This window comes from Mastigoproctus giganteus, chromosome 6 (assembly GCF_048544385.1).
Source record: "Mastigoproctus giganteus isolate SK-2022 chromosome 6, ASM4854438v1, whole genome shotgun sequence".
Lineage (NCBI taxonomy): Eukaryota > Metazoa > Arthropoda > Arachnida > Uropygi > Thelyphonidae > Mastigoproctus > Mastigoproctus giganteus.
This window is the reverse complement of record NC_143580.1, coordinates 75,649,106-75,667,679: the sequence shown is the minus strand read 5'-3', so window position 1 is coordinate 75,667,679 and position 18,574 is coordinate 75,649,106. Positions and strand designations below refer to the sequence as shown.

General features: G+C 39.3%; 1 protein-coding gene across 2 annotated transcripts in view; it reads left to right on the top strand.

Annotated features, from left to right (window-relative positions):
- The window catches only part of LOC150084415 (adenylate cyclase type 8-like), a 405,296-nt gene that overhangs the window by 335,426 nt on the left and 51,296 nt on the right, over positions 1 to 18,574 (top strand). The window contains exons 17-18 of one of the 2 annotated variants that reach the window (XM_090375212.1): positions 571 to 729; positions 9,635 to 9,775. In XM_090375212.1, the coding sequence (XP_090231338.1) occupies positions 571 to 729; positions 9,635 to 9,775 (300 nt within the window). The remainder of the gene's footprint in view (positions 1 to 570; positions 730 to 9,634; positions 9,776 to 18,574) is intronic. The other variant, XM_090375213.1, reaches the window with a different exon arrangement.

The following is an 18,574-nucleotide window of genomic DNA, read 5'->3' as shown; positions in this document are numbered from 1 at the left end:
ACATTTCTGGCCATCAACCAAGCTTCTGCTATGCGTCATCTAACTCTGTAGGTTATATTTATAATATATAATAATAAATCTGTTTAATGTCTTCAAAACATGTGACTCTGTTCTTTAGAATAAACTTCTCTCAAAAGCGGTATAGCCAATCAAGAGTTTTCATAATTTCGAATGTGCTTCCATTTTTTCATAAATCTGTTACTCGAATGGCATGGCTTCGGTTCATGCGCAGTCTACAACAATCAAGTCCTCAACCTGGTTTTAAGGTAAGTTTACCATTTATATTTCTCTTTTATTTTCGTTTTATAAAATTAATTCCAAATTTAACGCCATTATTGTTCATATCTTTCTAAAGTGGTGGTAGTAGAGCTGATCGTCAAAATCTGTTACAGCAAGGATTCGAATCGAAAGAAAAATAGCTTTATTTTATAAGAAATAATTTACATAATAAATATATAAATGCTACTATATAACACATTATTGAAAAATATTTAGTAAATACTATGTAAATTTACTTTAAAATTTTAGTTCATTTAATTAGTTGCAGTACTGAGATATTTTCACCCACAGACTGAAATCACCTCTAGGCTGGATTTTCTCTGGAAGCTTCAAGCTCAAAAGGAACTTCAAGATATGAGGGAACTAAGACAATACAATACTCAACTTCTAAAAAACATCCTTCCAGACCACGTAGCAGTATATTTTCTTACGCATGACAGAAATTATGAGGTAAGTAACCAGCTAAAAAAATGGCTGCTATATATAAGAATTACATTTTGTGCCTTTTTACTGCGGAAAATAAAATAGCCATAAACAATTTTTAAAAAAATAATAGTAAAACTTCTATAAGCACAATAACAGCATAAAAATTTTAATTTGTTATTCACATTTAAGAAACACTGTCTCAGAATGGATATTTGAACCTGAAATGGATGTTAACTAGTTGATGCGCGTGTTTCGACAAGGTGTAATTACAGATAATAATTGAGAAGGATATCGTCCATAGGAATATCTGTAGATAAGGCATGCAGAAGGAAGTAAACTTCTGCGTCACAGTGAATGGCTGTATTTGTGGGAAGGGAAGACATGATTAACCTGATTGCTCTACTTCAAACAGAGCAAATACCTTCCCAAATACCGAAATAACATGACATTATATGGAGGATTTAAGATTTGTACGGAACTTAATAAAATGCTCAAAAGAAAATTGACAGCTGAAGGGAAATAGAAAGAGAAATCCCAGCAATTTTGATAACAATTTTGTGCTACTTTTAGACAAAGAAAGGTTATATTACATGGTTAATTTAATAAACGAAATATAAGATAATTCGTTAAACTTATTAAATAAATTTATTTAATAAGTATTACATAAATAATTAAAACGACTAAAACGAAACCCCCTTACTGGAGAACGATCGATAGACTGGAATTTAAATAACTGATTACAGATAGTAAAGTAGTTCTGGTTTATTGAACATAGCAAGTTTCGTCAAAATGAAACGTTATATGCAGTCTACTGTCACCAGTAAAACAGTTATTATTATTATTTTTTTTTTTAAGTGTGTGCCAGTTGTCTTTCGTATGGCTCGGTAGATTGGTGATGTGTTTTCCCTGGAAGTAATCCTATAGGTTCTTAATCGCCGCCTGCTCTTGTTCAATGAAGTTTCAATCCCCTTCCTCCTTCTTTACGGGCTGTGGTCAGGCTCTCGATGGCTGACTTCCAGTGGTATTTGCTGCTCTTGGTCATCATTATCCTCGTCTATTTTTTAATCTCCTCCAGCTCAGTGCGGGACTGCGTAAGTATTTATGGCTGTGACCATGGTTCCGCCATTCAGCCTAGATTTTAACAGGCAAAGTAAATAAATCGGAAAGTAAATAGCGTGTGTTCCTGGTCGATTTTCCTGTTTTTCTGGATGAAAAACCCGAGTTTCCGGGGGAAGGGGAACTTGTTATCTACGCCTGAAACCGACTAACTCAGCCGCGGAGTGAAAAAGCCCATAAAATTTCCTCGCGTCATCCGGTGTGGGGAGGACGGAAGCACAGACTGTGTGACGTCCATAGCTCCCTTCTTCTTCTACTTCTTCTTATTATTATTATTTATTAAAATTGAAATTTGTAGTCATAAAATACATTCTATTTACAAATTTCACCCAAAGTAACAATAGAATACTAGAGGGAAAACCTAATAACAAATTAATGAATATAAGAGGATAATTCGAAAGCAAGGTAACGGATATTTCTGGAGAGCGTTGCCTTTCCCTATCGCAGAAATAAAGGCACATATGTAACATGTAACATGTCTTTTCTGCTTGTTACAGGATGTTGTATACCTTTATTGGTATTGGGTAACTATACTGAAATGGCTACCTGAATTTAAACTTGGTCAGAAGGTCATTAATTAACCAATTTTCGCATGCCAAAGGTACAAGTTTACATGAATCGTATAACTTCAAGCTGTGCATGGTCCAATAGTCATATTCGAGAAACAAGTTACGGAGTTGTCTCCTGCATGACAACGATACATCCCGCACAGTCGTCATAAAATGACAAAGACCACAGCATTACAGATGGGAAGTCGTTGCCTATTCTGACTCTCCTGTGTTCTAGCCTTTACAAAAGTATCTGGCGAGGAACCCACTGGGTAAACACGATAAAATTAAACGTGTTCACCAACCAGATTCCTTGAACCTTGCTGAATATGTATTTCCTAATTTTACGACAGCGGTTTCTGAATACATTCATGAAACGGTGGGGAAAATGCCTGGAGTGCCTTCACCAGTGTGTTGTTTCATGTCCTGTGATTACATATCTTTTCAAGAAAACATCTGTTAGCTTATTTGCAAACAGCCCTTATATAATGTTTAATTAGCATTGGATTATGGAAATGTCTCTTGGAAGACTTCAATCCTATTGATTCCTAATTTGCTATCAAGAGTATTTCTACTAAACAGAAAAAGGTCATTAATATAAAAGAGAAAAAAGTGTTGGCCAAAAAAAAAATTGAGAAAGAGAAGCTGGATGGCCGCCAGCCAACTATCATCATATATAATATGCGACCAAAAAGGAAACTTCCTACTCAATTGGGGGGGGGGGAGCTTCCTTCAAAGGCGTTTATGCCAAAAGCCAATCAGATGCCTTTAAAATGTCTAAAGGAACAGATCTGAGGGTTTTAAAATATTTGACGGAGGAATACAAATATTCGTAATAGGTGCCTAGAACGATTCCCTGTGGATTTGTAAATGACAAAATCCCTTAGGAATCATGTGAATACGGCAAATTCTCATTTTTTTTAGGAGCATTAGCAACTAAGCCCATATTGCTCCGGGATATGCGGTGGTCATTCTCTCATCTTTCCGCATCCTCCGTATTTGGTGGTGACGGGCTCGAACCCCGGTCTACTCAAAAAGCGTGTGCTACGCACTGCTGCTCCTTCCCACCTGGCTACGGAGGCGCCTGCAAATTCTCATGAATGACATAGTAATACCATTAGTATTAGCATTGGCAAATGATGCAAAAAAAGCAAAGTTTAAACAGCATCAACCACAAAAAAAACTTTTTACCACTTCATTGCATTTTGCCGTTCTTTCTACCACTTTCATTATTCACTATATTTATTCAAACCACCCACCTCCATAACACTAGGTGGAAGTAGGTTTTTTACATGTAACAACTGCCCTTATTTCTACATTCTCTTTTTTTTTCTGTTCTATGAGAGCATATTTATATCCTTAGAGTTCATCATTAATGAATCAAAAAACGTTATTCTATTGTGAATCTTTGTAATATCTATAAACATGCACTTGAAACATTTTAATTTTGCCATTTGCAATTCTATTTCTGTGTAAGATACAACATCGAGAATCACATGTTTCTGCTGTCATTTTATGCTGTGTAATCCAGATATTTTATGCTGTCACTGTTTTCATTACATTACAATTTAAATTATCACAACAATAACCTTTATTCTCTCTTTGTACACATAATGTATTATATTTGCATATGCATAGACTGTAAATAACTTATTACACATGGTGTAATCAAAATATTCTCTGATCCTATTAAAAACATATCGTATATGTTATCGTTTACGGGTGTTCCAACTGATAATTGAGTTAGTACAGCCGTTGTGCACCTGTAGGCAGCATCTCCAAGGCACCTGTTTCGAAATCTCTTTCAGTACATTCTGCAATTTTATTGGATCTCTAAAATATCATGAAATCTCAGCCCTTTGAGTGCAAAAGTTCAGTTTGTGAACCAAAAGAAAAAAAAAATCACAGGGAACTATGTCTGTGGAAGAAAGAGGTGAGGTATTATAACCATATTATTTGTGGCCAGAAACAGTCACACATTCAGACAGGCGTAAACGGGAGAGTTCTTGTGATGCAGTGATCAATCTTTAGCTCGTCATTTTTCAGACATTGTTTTAATGAATCTTATTATGATTATTATTATTAAATCCGTTTATTAGCGGTAAGGCTTGCCCCGAATAGAGCCTTCTGGCTAAGAGGGCTACAAATATACATAGATGACCCAACAAACATACACAGTTATATCTAAAAATATGCATTATAATATCTATAAATATACAGTTATATAAAATGTTACATAAACTAGTTTGCACAGTACGAAATGCACAGTATTCCTGTAACATAAAATACAGATACACAGAGTACTGTACTCAGCTACAAACAACGTGGCAGAGTTAATTGGTCTCAGGCGAGGGTGGCGCGGCTTTTTCTCCCGGAAACTCGGGTTTTTCGTCCATCAAACAGAAAATAGACCAGAGAACACACTCAATTTACAAACAGTATACACAGAACAATATGGCCTTAGTCGCTGATGCTCCTAAAACTCTACTACTACAACAACAACAACAACCAGCTATAAATATACATCTTTACATTTACAAATATACACTCAGTGATCACTGAATTCTGACCACTCCATCGTAATGGACTACGCCGCATTGTGCGCAATATAAAAAGCCGAACAGCTTCGTACGCTGGAGCAGTGGTAATTTGCATCTGGTCGCGCAAGTAAAAGTGATAAAAGCAGGAAATATGGGACGTAGTAAAGATATCACGAGTTTCAAAAGTGCATGATTGTGGGAGCTCGTCGTTGGGTGCGTTCGTATCGGACACGACACTCCTTGTCGATTGCTCACGGCCCATTGTGGTTAACGTATACAAAGAAGGGGTTCGAATGGATCAAATTACCTCCAGCCGACAGAACTGTAAAGGAATACGCAAGATGGGTTTTTCGTAGTGGGCAAAGGGTTCAGCGCAGTGTATAGGCTCAACGGCAGATCACTGTGCGACAGATGAGATCGAATTACAATATGGGGAATGCAAGAACAATATCCCAAATGACGATGCACCGCAAACTCAGACGTATAGGGTTCTACAGCAGACGACCCAAGATACACTCTCCTCACCGGTGATTATCGTCAAACAGCGAATTGTGTGGTGTCGACAACAGTTGGCTGGACACTGGGGGCCTGGAAACGAGTGTGCTGGTCGGAGCAATCCAAAGACCTGGTGCAGCACGCCGACAGATGCCTTCGTGTGTGGCGCAAGTAATAATAGTCCACGGATCCATCATGCAAGGTATCCACTATCCAGAAAGGTGGCGGCGGTTGCTGAATATGGGACAAACTTTGTCGGAAAAAACTAGGCCCCTAGTATGTATGTACCAACGTTTCACTGGTGAGGTCTAAGGGAAAAAAAAAAAAAAAAAACGGAACTATTATATTAGGGTCACCTGAAAAGACAGTTGCAACTACCCATGTGTATTGTGTCTGTAAATTGCGTGTGTTCGCTGCTCGGTTTGCCTGCTTTGCTGGACGAAAAACCCCAGTTTCTCCGGGATAAAATCCTTTCTATCTACGCATGATATCGACTTACACAGCCACGAAGTGAAAAAAAAAGCACATAAGAGCTCCTCGCGTCATCGACGGGAATCGAACCCGGCCTTTTCCATTCGGTTTGGGGAGGACGGTGACGATACCACGTGTACTGTAGTATACGTTGTTTGTGTCAGGCCACTTTGTCACTAGGGAGCTAGCATCTAGACAGCTGACTGCCTGTACCCACAATCTGCAAAAAACACACCTTATAAGTTGCGATATCCCGTACATAATTCAAGTATATGCTCCGACGGCTGAGATAAGGAAGATGTGGAAATTGAACGTTTCTATACAGAGCTGAATGAAGTAGTCAAACTAACAAAGAAACAAGACCTAAATATTGTTATGGGAGATCTGAATGCTAAGGTTGGAAAAGGCAGATCTGGTGAAACTGTAGGAGAATTTGGTCTTGGAGCAAGGAATGAAAGATGGGATTGGCTGATACAATTTTGTAAAGTGGAAAACTTGATGATTGCTAACACCTGGTTTCAACTCCACAAGAGAAGGCTCTGCACATGGAAATCGTCCCTAGACAGCACACAAAACGTGGTCAGAAACCAAATTGACTATATTATGATCAATCAGCGTTTCCGGAGCAGTATTAAAAGCATCAAGACATACCCCAGTGCAGATTGATTGATTCATACCACAACCCAGTCATAATCGAAATCAAGCTGAGATTGAAGGCTACTAAGAAAAAGCAATCGATGAAGAAAGTTGACTTGGAGAAGTTAAAAAATCCAGAAACGTATCAATTAATGAAGACGTGCCTTAACGAAAGAATGCAACATAGGCAGGAGGAAAGGAGAATGGAAGATCTTTCTAAGAGTTTTAAATCTGTTCTGACTGAAACGAACTCAGAAGTTCTAGGTTATGGAAAATGTTTAAAGAAGGACTGAATGACAGATGAAATTTTGACACTCGCGGAGAAGCGCAGAGCATTTAACAGCTGCAATGCACTAAAGTACGAGGAGGAGAATAGACTGATTAAGAACAAAATTAAAGGAGCTAAAGAGAGCTGGATCACAGAAAAATACAGAGAAATAGAAGCTCTGCAAGAAACACATGATGCTTTCAATCTTCACAAAAAGATTAAAGAGATCTCAGGAATTAATAGAAGGAAACAACCAACTTCAATCCGAAATGACACAGGTGAGATTATCATGGAACAATCAGAAAAACTGGACATATGGACTAAATACATAAAAGACCTCTTCGCCGGCAGTGAACAGGAGCTAGATAACAACAATAATGCAGTGGTCGGGCCATCCATCCATCCTAAGATCCGAGGTGGAGAGGGTGATTAAATCAATGAAGGGAAAAGCCACAGGACTTGATGAAATCACAGCGGAAATAGTCAAATTGCCCGACTACAAAAACACCGACATTTTTGTTGAATTATTTAACAGAATTTACGACATAAGCAACGTCCATCGGGACTGGCTGACATCAACATTCATCACACTTCCCAAAAACCTAAAACACCAGGACTTGTAGAGACTTCAGACTAATCAGCTTGATGAGCCAAGTCCTCAAAATGTTCCTAAAAATAATTAAAAATCGGATTTTCAGGAATTGTGAGGAATCGATGGACGATGTGCAGTTTAGATTTAGGAAAGGACTAGGTACATTTTGTGCCCAGATCATAGTACAAAAGCGCAGAGAACAACAGATTGATGTCCATCTTCGTTTTATTGACTTTGAGAAGGCTTTTGATTGAGTCCAACATACTCTTCAAGATCTTCAACTCTTCAAGATCCTTGAGGAGTCTGGCCTTGATGAAAAGGACGTTCGAATAATCAAACACGTCTACATGAACCAAACGGCATCTGTTGTAGTTGACGGCCGAAAGACAGACAACATCAACATTGAGCATGGAATGAGGCAAGGATGTGTACTCTTTCCCTCCTGTTTAACATTTACTCGGACGTCATCTTCAAGAGAGCATTAGATGATATAAATGAAGGAATTTCTGTCAATGGTAGAGTGATTAACAACTTTTGTTATGCAGATGACACTCTACTTTGACATAATATGTTGTACATATTAGTTGTATAAAGTAACAACAGGACTTACAGATACTCCTCAATCGTGTGAGTGAAGAAAGTGAAATGGGTCTCGGGATTAATATCAACAAGACTAAGCTCACGATCCTTAATGGGGCAATGCCAACACCTACCCTCATGTTAACCGGAAGGCTGATAGAGAGAGTTGACAAAATCAAATATGTAGGCTGTTGGATCAATGACAAAAACGAACAGGATATGGAAATAAAAGCGAGGAGAGAAATGGCCAGGCAGTATTTTCTTAAAATGAGACCTGTATTGTGCAATGGAAACCTGGATATCCCCACCTTAGAATCCGGATGATGAGATGTTACGTTTGGTCAGTTTTGTTGTATGGTGCCAAGACATAGAGAGTGAAAACTAACACCTCGGAAAACTAGAAGAATTTGAAATGCGGAAGTGCATAAGAATGCTAAAGACACCATGGACAGCAAGAGTGAGCAATGAGAGTGTCCTACAGAGGACTGGAAAAACCCGGGAATTGCTGAAGGGCATAAAGAAAAGAAAAACGGCGTATATTGGACCCCTGATGAGGAACAACAAATGCGAAATTCCAAGGCTAATTACTGAGGGGAGGACAGGACTGAACACCTGACCAGTTGTTCTCTCTGTCTCTGGTAGCTCTGCTGTTTAGTTGTTTCTGGCCTCTTTGTCATCGGGCAGGCGGTCACCTGGAAAGCCTGCCCAATGTCCGTCTACACCACGGGGAGGTGGGTCACAACTAAGTGTATCCCTAACGGCAGCACTTTGGAGACCATGTGCACCCGGCCATGTTGCATTTTTTTTCGGACAGAAACGGGACATTCCAAAGAGATAATGTAATATCTCTTATATGCGCCGTGTCATAATGCCCGCACTGTGCACGAGTGGTTCGAGAAACACAGTGAAGATATAGCCCATCTTGATTGGCCTCCAAATTCGCCTGACCTCAATCCAAGTTGAACAGCTGTGGGGTGTTTAGGGAGGGGAAGTGAGGCGTAATGACACGCAACAGTCATTTGTTACGTACACTGTGGAAAGCACTGAAGGCAGCATGGCTACAGATTCCAATCTAGTGGAGTCAATGTCTAGGCGAATTTCGGCTGTTATCTGTGCGAATGGTGGCCCAACACGGTATTAGGTAGGTGGTCATAATTCAGTAATCACTGAGTGTACATTGATATTAAAATGCTACATAAACTGTTTCACAGTATGAAATGAAATCTTCCAGTACCCGTTGCATTACTTCTTCATAGAAATGCGGATTGACAATTTGGTTCAGTGGAACAAACTTTTGATGTTCTCATCGATATTAATATCGATGAGAACATCAAAAGTACAAATATTAGTACTGATTTGGTCAAGCCAACCTGAATTGGCGGACAGCAACAAGACTGTATTCCACATACTTTGCGAATTATTCAGATCTTGCTCCCCGTGACTGTTCTCGAAACTGAAATTTACACTGGCAGGGTAAAGATTTCATATTTCATGAGATAAGGAAATATCAAAGTCTGTGTCAATGTCTCGAGGAGATGACGACTTCAGAATAACAGCATGAAATATCCGATAAGGCCTCATTTCTGTTTTATAATACCATCCGTGAAATTTTTGATCACACCTTGTGTATTACTAAATAGTGTAAGCAAAATACTTTTAAAATGTTTGTTCTCATTACATTTAGGAACTATATGCTCAGTCTTACTCCTGCTGTGGAGTTCTCTTTGCTTCAATCCCAAACTTCGCCAGCTTCTATTCTGAAGATATCAATAACGGAGTGGAATGTATTCGTCTTCTTAATGAGATCATATTTGATTTTGATCAGGTATGAAGATGCAATAGATATTTTAAGACTTGTGACAGAGTAATTATGAATGACCATGGAGTCGCGCAAGCTGTGGGTTCGAGTAGGCACTATCCATAAACCCGATGGGGTGTTATAATACAAAGTAGTGATTCGGCCTCTTCAGCAGCTATTGAAAAACTGAGAATTTACTAACTAGAAAGATTTATAAATAATACGCAGTGTCTTAAAATCACATGAAATATGACAGGAAAAATTATATGCAGGTAGGGTATTTACATGTGACACTTTTATTTTTGTAATAAAAGAAATGTGAGCCAAGAAAATCATGCACTTGGCAGTTACAACTTGCTATATGACATACTATTATATATTTTTACTCCTTTAAATTTATATTTTTTCTATGCTGTCCATTAAAATAGACGTTAAAACAGATTAACTAAAACATTGCTCTTCACTGCTTACAGTGTGTCATTTTCAATAGCAACTACAGTTTCAGTAATCCTGATTTTCAGTTCATCGCTACTTTCGGAAGTATATTTGACACTTGACTTAAAAGAAGGGGGAAAAAACAGAGAAAAATAAAATCGCGTTGCGACATAACTGAAGGCAGTGATGAATCATATTCGGATGTGCATAAATTTTAAAACCAACATTCAAAAGATACAATTTAACGATACAGTAAGAAGCTCTATAAATCAGCTAAGTGCCATACTAGTTTCCTTAATTAGTTATACAGAAGTAACCAGAGACCCAGAAGGGAAATTTATCTTTCTATTTCTTGTTAATAGTACTATCCAGAAGACTTGGCTTGCCAAACAATACCTCCTTCATGTCACACAGCCCGAGTACACGCTCCAATACATATACCGTTTGCTGCAGCCAGTCATCAACTACGGATTTGAAATTTGGGCGTCGGCAACGAAAACCATTGCATCTGATGAGTACTGTTTTCTTAGCTGGGTCCTCTTCCAGCATAAACTTCCACGCCCCACACACACTTCAGATATTACCAGACTACTTAATTACAGAAAAGTCTCGGAACGGATTTTCACCCATTCGGAGGGATCCTCCAAGAAGAATCCCCCCGCAGAAACCCTTAAGAGCCCTTCACTCTCTGCAGTCTGTGGCGTGGAGGCTCAGGATAGGCGACAGATTTCTGCCCATGAAGATGCTCTACAACGTCCAGGAGATGGATGTCGACTACAAAATTTTATAGAGGACAAATCCTACAGAAGACACATCATGAGGGAACAGCTTTCGTCTTCAGATGAGTGACTGCCATCGTTTTTAAATCGCGCTGTGTGTAGAATGAAAAAAAATAGCTTTTTCATTTCCCATGTTAATATTTTGTTTTATGTAATTTTTCCTGTATTGGTTAATTTTTATGTTAAACCGCTAGCATTGTCGCTGTTATGGGTATTGCATCAGACATTATACTGTATATTCAAACTAACTCAGCAGTCTGATCACCATTGTAGCACTGCTTCTGCCCGTGGCAGCCAAAAACCTGTGAAGAAGAAAAATCATCTTTCCAGGGTCAAAAGGAGAAAATGGTCTTCCAAAAGCTACAAGATCTAATGATCCTAACATGACCACTCATGACAGAGAAGACTAACTCATGCAGTGCTAAACGCCAAAAAAATTTACACTGTTAAAACAGGAGCTCCAATGCATCTTGTATGTTCACTCTGCTCAAGAACAGTCTGTAGGCAGTCTCACGCCTTTTAAAATAATTCAGAAATAACTAGAAAACATCTGCCGACTTGGTCGTTGAGGTCTCAGATGAACGTCAATCAGAAAGCTCCAAAAAAAAAATCACATCCCTTGGAAGATATCATCAAATTACTGTTTCCCCACATGCTACTCAGAACACCTCGAGGTGTGTCATAGCCCAGTAGGATCTCATAAACCTCTCAGAAGAAGAGTTTAAAAATGAATTATAAGACTAGGGAAGGAACTATACGTATAAAGCACATATACAGTATACTAAAGAAAACACCGCTCTAGTTCCGACCCGGAACATAATCCTAACATTTGATACCCTAAACCTTCAACATTCATCAACGCAGGGTATTTCAACTGTCAAATAAAACTATACATTCCTGACCCAACACGTTGTTTCAAATGCCAAAAATTTAGCTATTCCTAAAATGTCTTCAGAAGTTTAGCTACTTGTGCTGCGTGCAGTTCAGAAGTAGCTAAAATAGCTAGTCCGTGTGAGCACATTCCCCCGGACTGTAAGGCAGAGCAGTATAAATGCTGAAATTGCAGTGGTCCCACATCGCTTATTCCAGAGATTGCCCTCTCTGGAAAAATGAAAAAAGATTTAATGGGTCAGAGCCGAACAAAACACCGCTTACCAAGGAGCCAAAAAATCGGTACAGGTTCAAATTAACACCCGACCTACTGTCGCACAAATTCAAAAGTTAGCACCAATAACTGCTGCTGTCCAAGGAACAATAACGACTGGTAGCCAAACAAAAGTAACATTTTCCCCAAACAGATCAGTGTCACATTGGGCTCAGTCACTTGGAAAGTGTATCCTTATCTAATAAAAACAACTAAAATAAACAAGACCATTAACACACCAATCACAACTCAACACACATACTTTTCCATAGTATTCAGGAAACGCTCCTGATGATACTACACAGATTGACACAGCAGGCAAAAATCGAAGAAAGCGCTCAGCAAGGAGATCCAGTTCTTGACCTCTTCACAAAGGAAGAAATAAACACAGAAAGACCATATTTCCAGGGGGAAAAAATCTCATAGCCATAAGACATAGTCCTCGGACAGAAATTGAGGGACGCACTAATTCTAAATAATTCCCAGTTTCTTTCAATAGAATTGTAGAGGATATCGCAGCAACCTTGAAGACAATGAGGATCTTCGTGTCTAGTATAACCCTGTTACCTTTTGACTCAAGAAACTAACTTAACAGCATCTGTTACTACATCACTTAAACATCATGTCATCTACAGAAACGATTGTGTCTCTAATGTAACCAATTCGGTTCATGGAGTGGTTGCTCCAACGTTCCTTCCCGCACGAATCCAGAAGCTACAGCAGCTCGAATATCCTTCCGTTTTGCTATTATCAATATCTCCTTATATCTTCGGCCTAATTAAGGCATCTTTTACAGTGACCTTGAAAGTCTTGTATCTCAGCTCCCTCCTCCCGTTTGTATTACTGCAGATTTTAAAGCATATCACCCTTTATTATTTATTATTATTATTATTGTTAACAGCTAAAAAAAACAGCAATCAAACGTGCCTGAGGGTGCAGCTACAAAGCATTGTTACACAGCTTCAAAGCAGAGGCTTGGAGTATACATTTTCAAAGTAAAGCGAAAAGTAAATTTACATAAAGAGAACACAAAACGCTAAATTGAAATCTACAGATAAAAATAAAACTAAATAAATAAAAATAGGACTGATCCGTCCTATTTAAGTGAACAGGTAGGAGTAAGGTAGGATGTAATTTGTCTATCAGAAACATGGCTTGAACCTGACCAGGAGTCAATAGCCTATGCTGCGGCCGCTGGTTTTTCATCGTTCTTCACATCAAGATCTCAATCTAGAGGCGGCGGTGTTGCCATCTTCGTCAAGGATTCCAACCTGAAATTGGTGCACGTCACATCTAGCAACTCCTTATTTTATGAAGCAATACTCGTGACTGTGAAGTTTAATGCCTGTTTAATTGATTTAGTGGCAATCTACATTCCCCCAGCTCCAGCTACTGCAACAATTGACGATGCTACCAGCTGGATAATGAGTGTAAGTTACACTCTCCTGCTACGCACATTCTCTGCGGCGACTTTAACCTTCCACCTCACCTGAGCCCTCTCCTTCAACGACTAATGAACAATCTCTCTCCATCAAAGTTCACGATTATCAATGAGGAACCAACGAGAGGCGCCAATCGCCTTGATTTGATTCTATGTTGTGGAATTTGCAGAGTCGACATTCCACCAGAAACGTCCTTCAATTCAGATCACGACCCAATTGCATTACTTCTTGTTCTGCCTATGCCCAGCTTCAATTGCCGTAATACTGTTGAAAAGAAAATCATATTCTCTCCGAATTTTCTGGATCCAAAAAAGTGCCTCGAGGCAGCGCAGTCTATTCCATGGCATGTGCTTGATGGATGTGACCCAATCCTCGCAGTTGACCTAATCACAAAATGGATAAATACAGTCATCCTCTATGCACAGCCAAAACCGTACATTTCTCCAAGAACTAGAGCTTGGTGGACCAAAGATCTAGCGCGCAGTTTCCACAACAAGCAGTACCTTCACAGGCAGTGGAAAATCTCTGGCACAACCCAAGATCGAATCCTATACTCCAGAGCAAGAGCTATGTTCAACAGACTCAAGGCATCAGCAATAAAGAGATACACCGATACTACCTTGTCTAAAGGAAAAGCGCCATACTCATCAAGACACAGTTGCATTAATTCAAATCTTGATCTAGATAACTGGATGAACTACATTTCAAGATTCAAAACCAAGTCCGCTTCTGCTGAAATCCCTCTCCAAAACTCTCAATTTGCTGCTACTGATGACCTCTCCATAATTTCCATCACAAGACAGCAACTGATATATGCAATTAACTCCCTGCGTCCATCTAGTACCGCAGGCTGTGATAAGATACTTCATTTCATAATTAAATGCCTTAGCCCCTATATCCTAGATGCATTACTCTCAATCTACAACTCAGTTCTTTGCACACGCGTTTTCCCTGCTCAATGGAATGAATACTCTGTGGGGCCACTACCTAAGGTTAAAGCACCAACAAGCCTAAAAGATTTCAGACCAATCTCAACTTCTTCCACTCTCCTGAAACTTCTAGAAAAGGCACTCCTTCCAGCATTAAACAAACAGCTGATGCCACAGAAGCTGAAACAGTTCCATTTCGCAGTCAAAAATAGATCCACCATAACAAACCTCATGGCCGCACAGATATCAATTCTTCAAGCCTTCGAAAATAAATCTGAATTAGCTATAGTGTACGCCGATATTGAAGCTGCTTTTGACAGTCTAGACGTCACAGCCCTTCTCAGTCTTCTACAATTCTTCTTCAGGATTAATGGAGACCTATTAGCTTTCCTCACCGCCTTATTGAAGAATAGAAGAAACCTTGGGTCACTCCGTCCCGGGGTGACCCAAGGTTTCTTGGGAAATAAACTGATTTTAATAATTAATAATAATAATAATAAAAAAGTGTCCACCTCACTTTGAAGAAAACCCACTTTACAAGAAAAATCAATGCAGGAGTCCCACAAGGTGGTGTCCTGTCTGGCCTTCTCTTCTCAGCCATTCTGATTCCTTTCATGCGTCTTCGTGATGATGCTATAATATATGCCGACGATATAAAGTTTGTGACCTTAATCCCACCGTCTGCAAACCCAATGGCAATTACGTCTTCCATCACAGAGAATTTGACCGACCTTTCAACTTACTTGAAGATGTTTGGATTAAACCTTAACCCTTCAAAATCTGCAATAATGATATACTCATTGAAACACCAACCAACAATAATTCAACCTTCAGTTTTAGGTACTCTCATCCCAGTAGTTACCTGCCATAAGGATCTCGGTATCTATTTTGATCCGAAGCTGAAATTTAATGTTCACACGGAATACCTCCGGAAGCGATTTAACACCCTACGCTGGAGAGCGAAATAACACCTACTTCATTCCAATGATGCCGCAACCACTACCAGATATCTTCTAGCCACTGTTTATCCGGCTATTTTATATGCAGCTGAGATCTGGGCATCTGCGTCGCCCTCTCTTCAAAAACCGGTGTTCTCGTGTGAATACTGGACCCTGAAATGGGCCCCAAATAAGCATCGCCGACCCCCTCAATTGAGAACAACTGACATGGCTGAGCAGCTAAATGTACCCAGGCTTCCGAGGTTAATTGACAGCAGGCGTTTAATGACCTCAGTAAAAATGTACACAGGAGTGATAAACGCCCCAAACATCTGGAATTTCTGTCAGCGGCACAATCCTCCGCCATCCTTGAGGTCAGAGCCCACACTAACGCTCAAATACAACCGGCTGAAACTGTGTAGTCGGTTCCTACCTGCCCAGGCACTCCCCAAAATTCAGGCACTGCTCCGTCTTGGAGTGGACCTACAAAAAATGGCTACCGACTACAAATACCGTCACATGCTCCTCGAGTGGATTACATCGTCGGAACTTGGATAACTTCCTCCATATGACGTTCAGTCCTCATATTTTCATTATTATAATTTCATTTTTACATGTTTAATTTGTGTAACTAATAATTTCCATGTAATGGTAAAAAATGTTTTGCCAATTAATCTCAATATTATAATGTAAAACTCCTGGCCATGTCGCCGTGATGAGTATTATTGTCTCTAGTACATGTTCTGTACTTATCAGCAATAAAGAATTTATATAAAGAGTCTTATAACTTGCAAGAAGAGTCAATTTAAGGAGTGACATGCATTAAAGCCATAGCCAATGCGCTAGCAAGCAAAAAGAGAGTCGTGGAAACGTTTCGCTTCTACGGTTACCAGGTCCACAAAAACGCAAACCATCTAGAAAAATGCTGGTAAAATATAAAATAAATATCGTCCTTGATATCTCTCCATACTTAAGGTAACGCGCAATAACGTTTTGCTACCTCAAGGTAGCCAACATTCTTGGAGAGTCTTTTGCTCAAACTTCTGCCATATCCTCTTACTCACCAGCCTTCCTGAAATTAAAGTCCTGTGCTGAAAATCAGACATTAAATTTTGAAATTGATCCTCATGAATCTTACAAACTGTCCCTTCTCAATAATCGAACTACGACTTGCTCCCTACAGTTCAAGACCTAGTGATGCTGGACCTGATGGAGTCGTGTTAAAAGAGCTCAGTGAAAAGTCCTTCATGTTTTACTCCTTCTATATAACCGGATAGTTACAGAGAAAGCGCTTTCCCTGACACCTGGCTCCATGCACAGGTCACAGATTTATTAAAACCTGGCAAAGACTTAATGAGCCAACGGTCACCTGCCTAATGCCCTCACCAGCTGTCTGGAAAAATGCTGCGCAGGTAGTACACAGTCTCGTCACAGGGTGGAAAAAGACCGAGTTGGAATCCCGTCGATAACGCAAGGAATTTTTTATAGTGGACTTTTTTCACTCCGTGGCTGAGTTAGTCGGTCTCAGGCGTATATAGCAAGGTTTCTCCCCCCCAGAAACTGGGTTTTTTTTCGTCCAGCAAAACAGGCAAATCGACCAAATAACAAAAGCAATTTACAAAACACAAATATGGGTATATACGTAAGAAATTACCAGGTGACCCTAATATAATAATTTGTTTTTCCTTTTTTTTTTTTTTTTTGTCTAGAAAAATGGTAAACTCTCTTCTCACCCTGGTCACTAATCAAATAGAATCTTAACAGCATATCACAATGACTTCAATATTCTACTTTAGACCTTTTGATTCCAACAGAAACCAAGATTCGTAATGCATTTGTAAGAAAAGAACATTTTACTACAGTTTATTCAGACAATGAGAAAGCTCTTAATACAGCTAGGCATTATGCAGTTTTGCACGACCTATACACATTAGGCATAAGGAGCAATCTCTCAAAGTTTATACAGAACCTCCTGAAGCACGGTCTTTCCACGTCCGCGTTCCCATAACTTCATCCAAGGTGTACCACAAGGCTCACTTTTAAGTGCTACCCTCTTCATTATAAAAATCAACTCAGCAATGCAGACCGTTTAAACCACCGATTTTACTACTTTATAGGCAGATGCCTTTAATATATCTCGCCACTCTTAAAACAGGAGAATGACTGAGAGACAATTTCAAGGTACTCTTAAAAGGATTACGACTTTGGCTGCAAAAAACAGTTTTCGCTTATCAACTGAAAAAGAAAAGAAAAAAAAAAAAAAAAAAACTGCAGTTCATTTATGTAGAAAACGTAATGTCCATTCTGACCCAGTTTTAAAGCTGGGTGATTATGTCATACCTATTCTCCGATTTCTTGGCTTAACCTTCGATAAAAAATTGGCCAATCTTGACCATATCAAAGCTTAGAACGACCTGTTTCAAGAAATTAAACATCTTGATAGTATTATCAGCAACCCCATAGGGTGCTGACCATCATACTCTTCTTCACTTATATCATCCTATAGTAAGATCATGGTTAAGGGATCTCCAGATTACATCGCTGCTAAATCCAGCACCTTGAAATGGTTAGACCCCATTTATCACGGTGGCCTATGCACTGCTCTTGGAACATACAGCACATCTCCTTCCAAAGTCTTTATGCTGAAGCTCACGATCCTCTGCTCGCTCTACGACGACAAATTTTACTGCTATATTATGCTATCAAAATCAACTCATATACCCAGCTGACAGGCACCTATTTACTCCAGACTGGGAGACATTGTATGCCGTTTATCCATCAATGAATCAGCTGACTAGTCTTCGCTCATTAATTGATAATTGGCAGATAGATCTTTCTAAAACAGCCATCACTAACCCCAATGATCCTTAATGGGCTTTCTGTACCCCAGCTTGTGATTTGCCCCTTCAAGAACAGGGAAAAAACTACTCTTTCTGAACAGAATACAAAACAGCTTCATAAATCATTAATATAACCATAACACAGATGGCTTCAAAACTAATCATGTCGGTGCTGCAGTTGTTCTTCCGTCCTCCATAAACTCTAGTCAATTACCTTTAGATCCTAGCATATTTACTGGTCAAATACATAGAGTATATATATAGCTTTGGAATCTACAAAATCGCAACGTTTACTCATAGTGTCATATTCACTGACTCC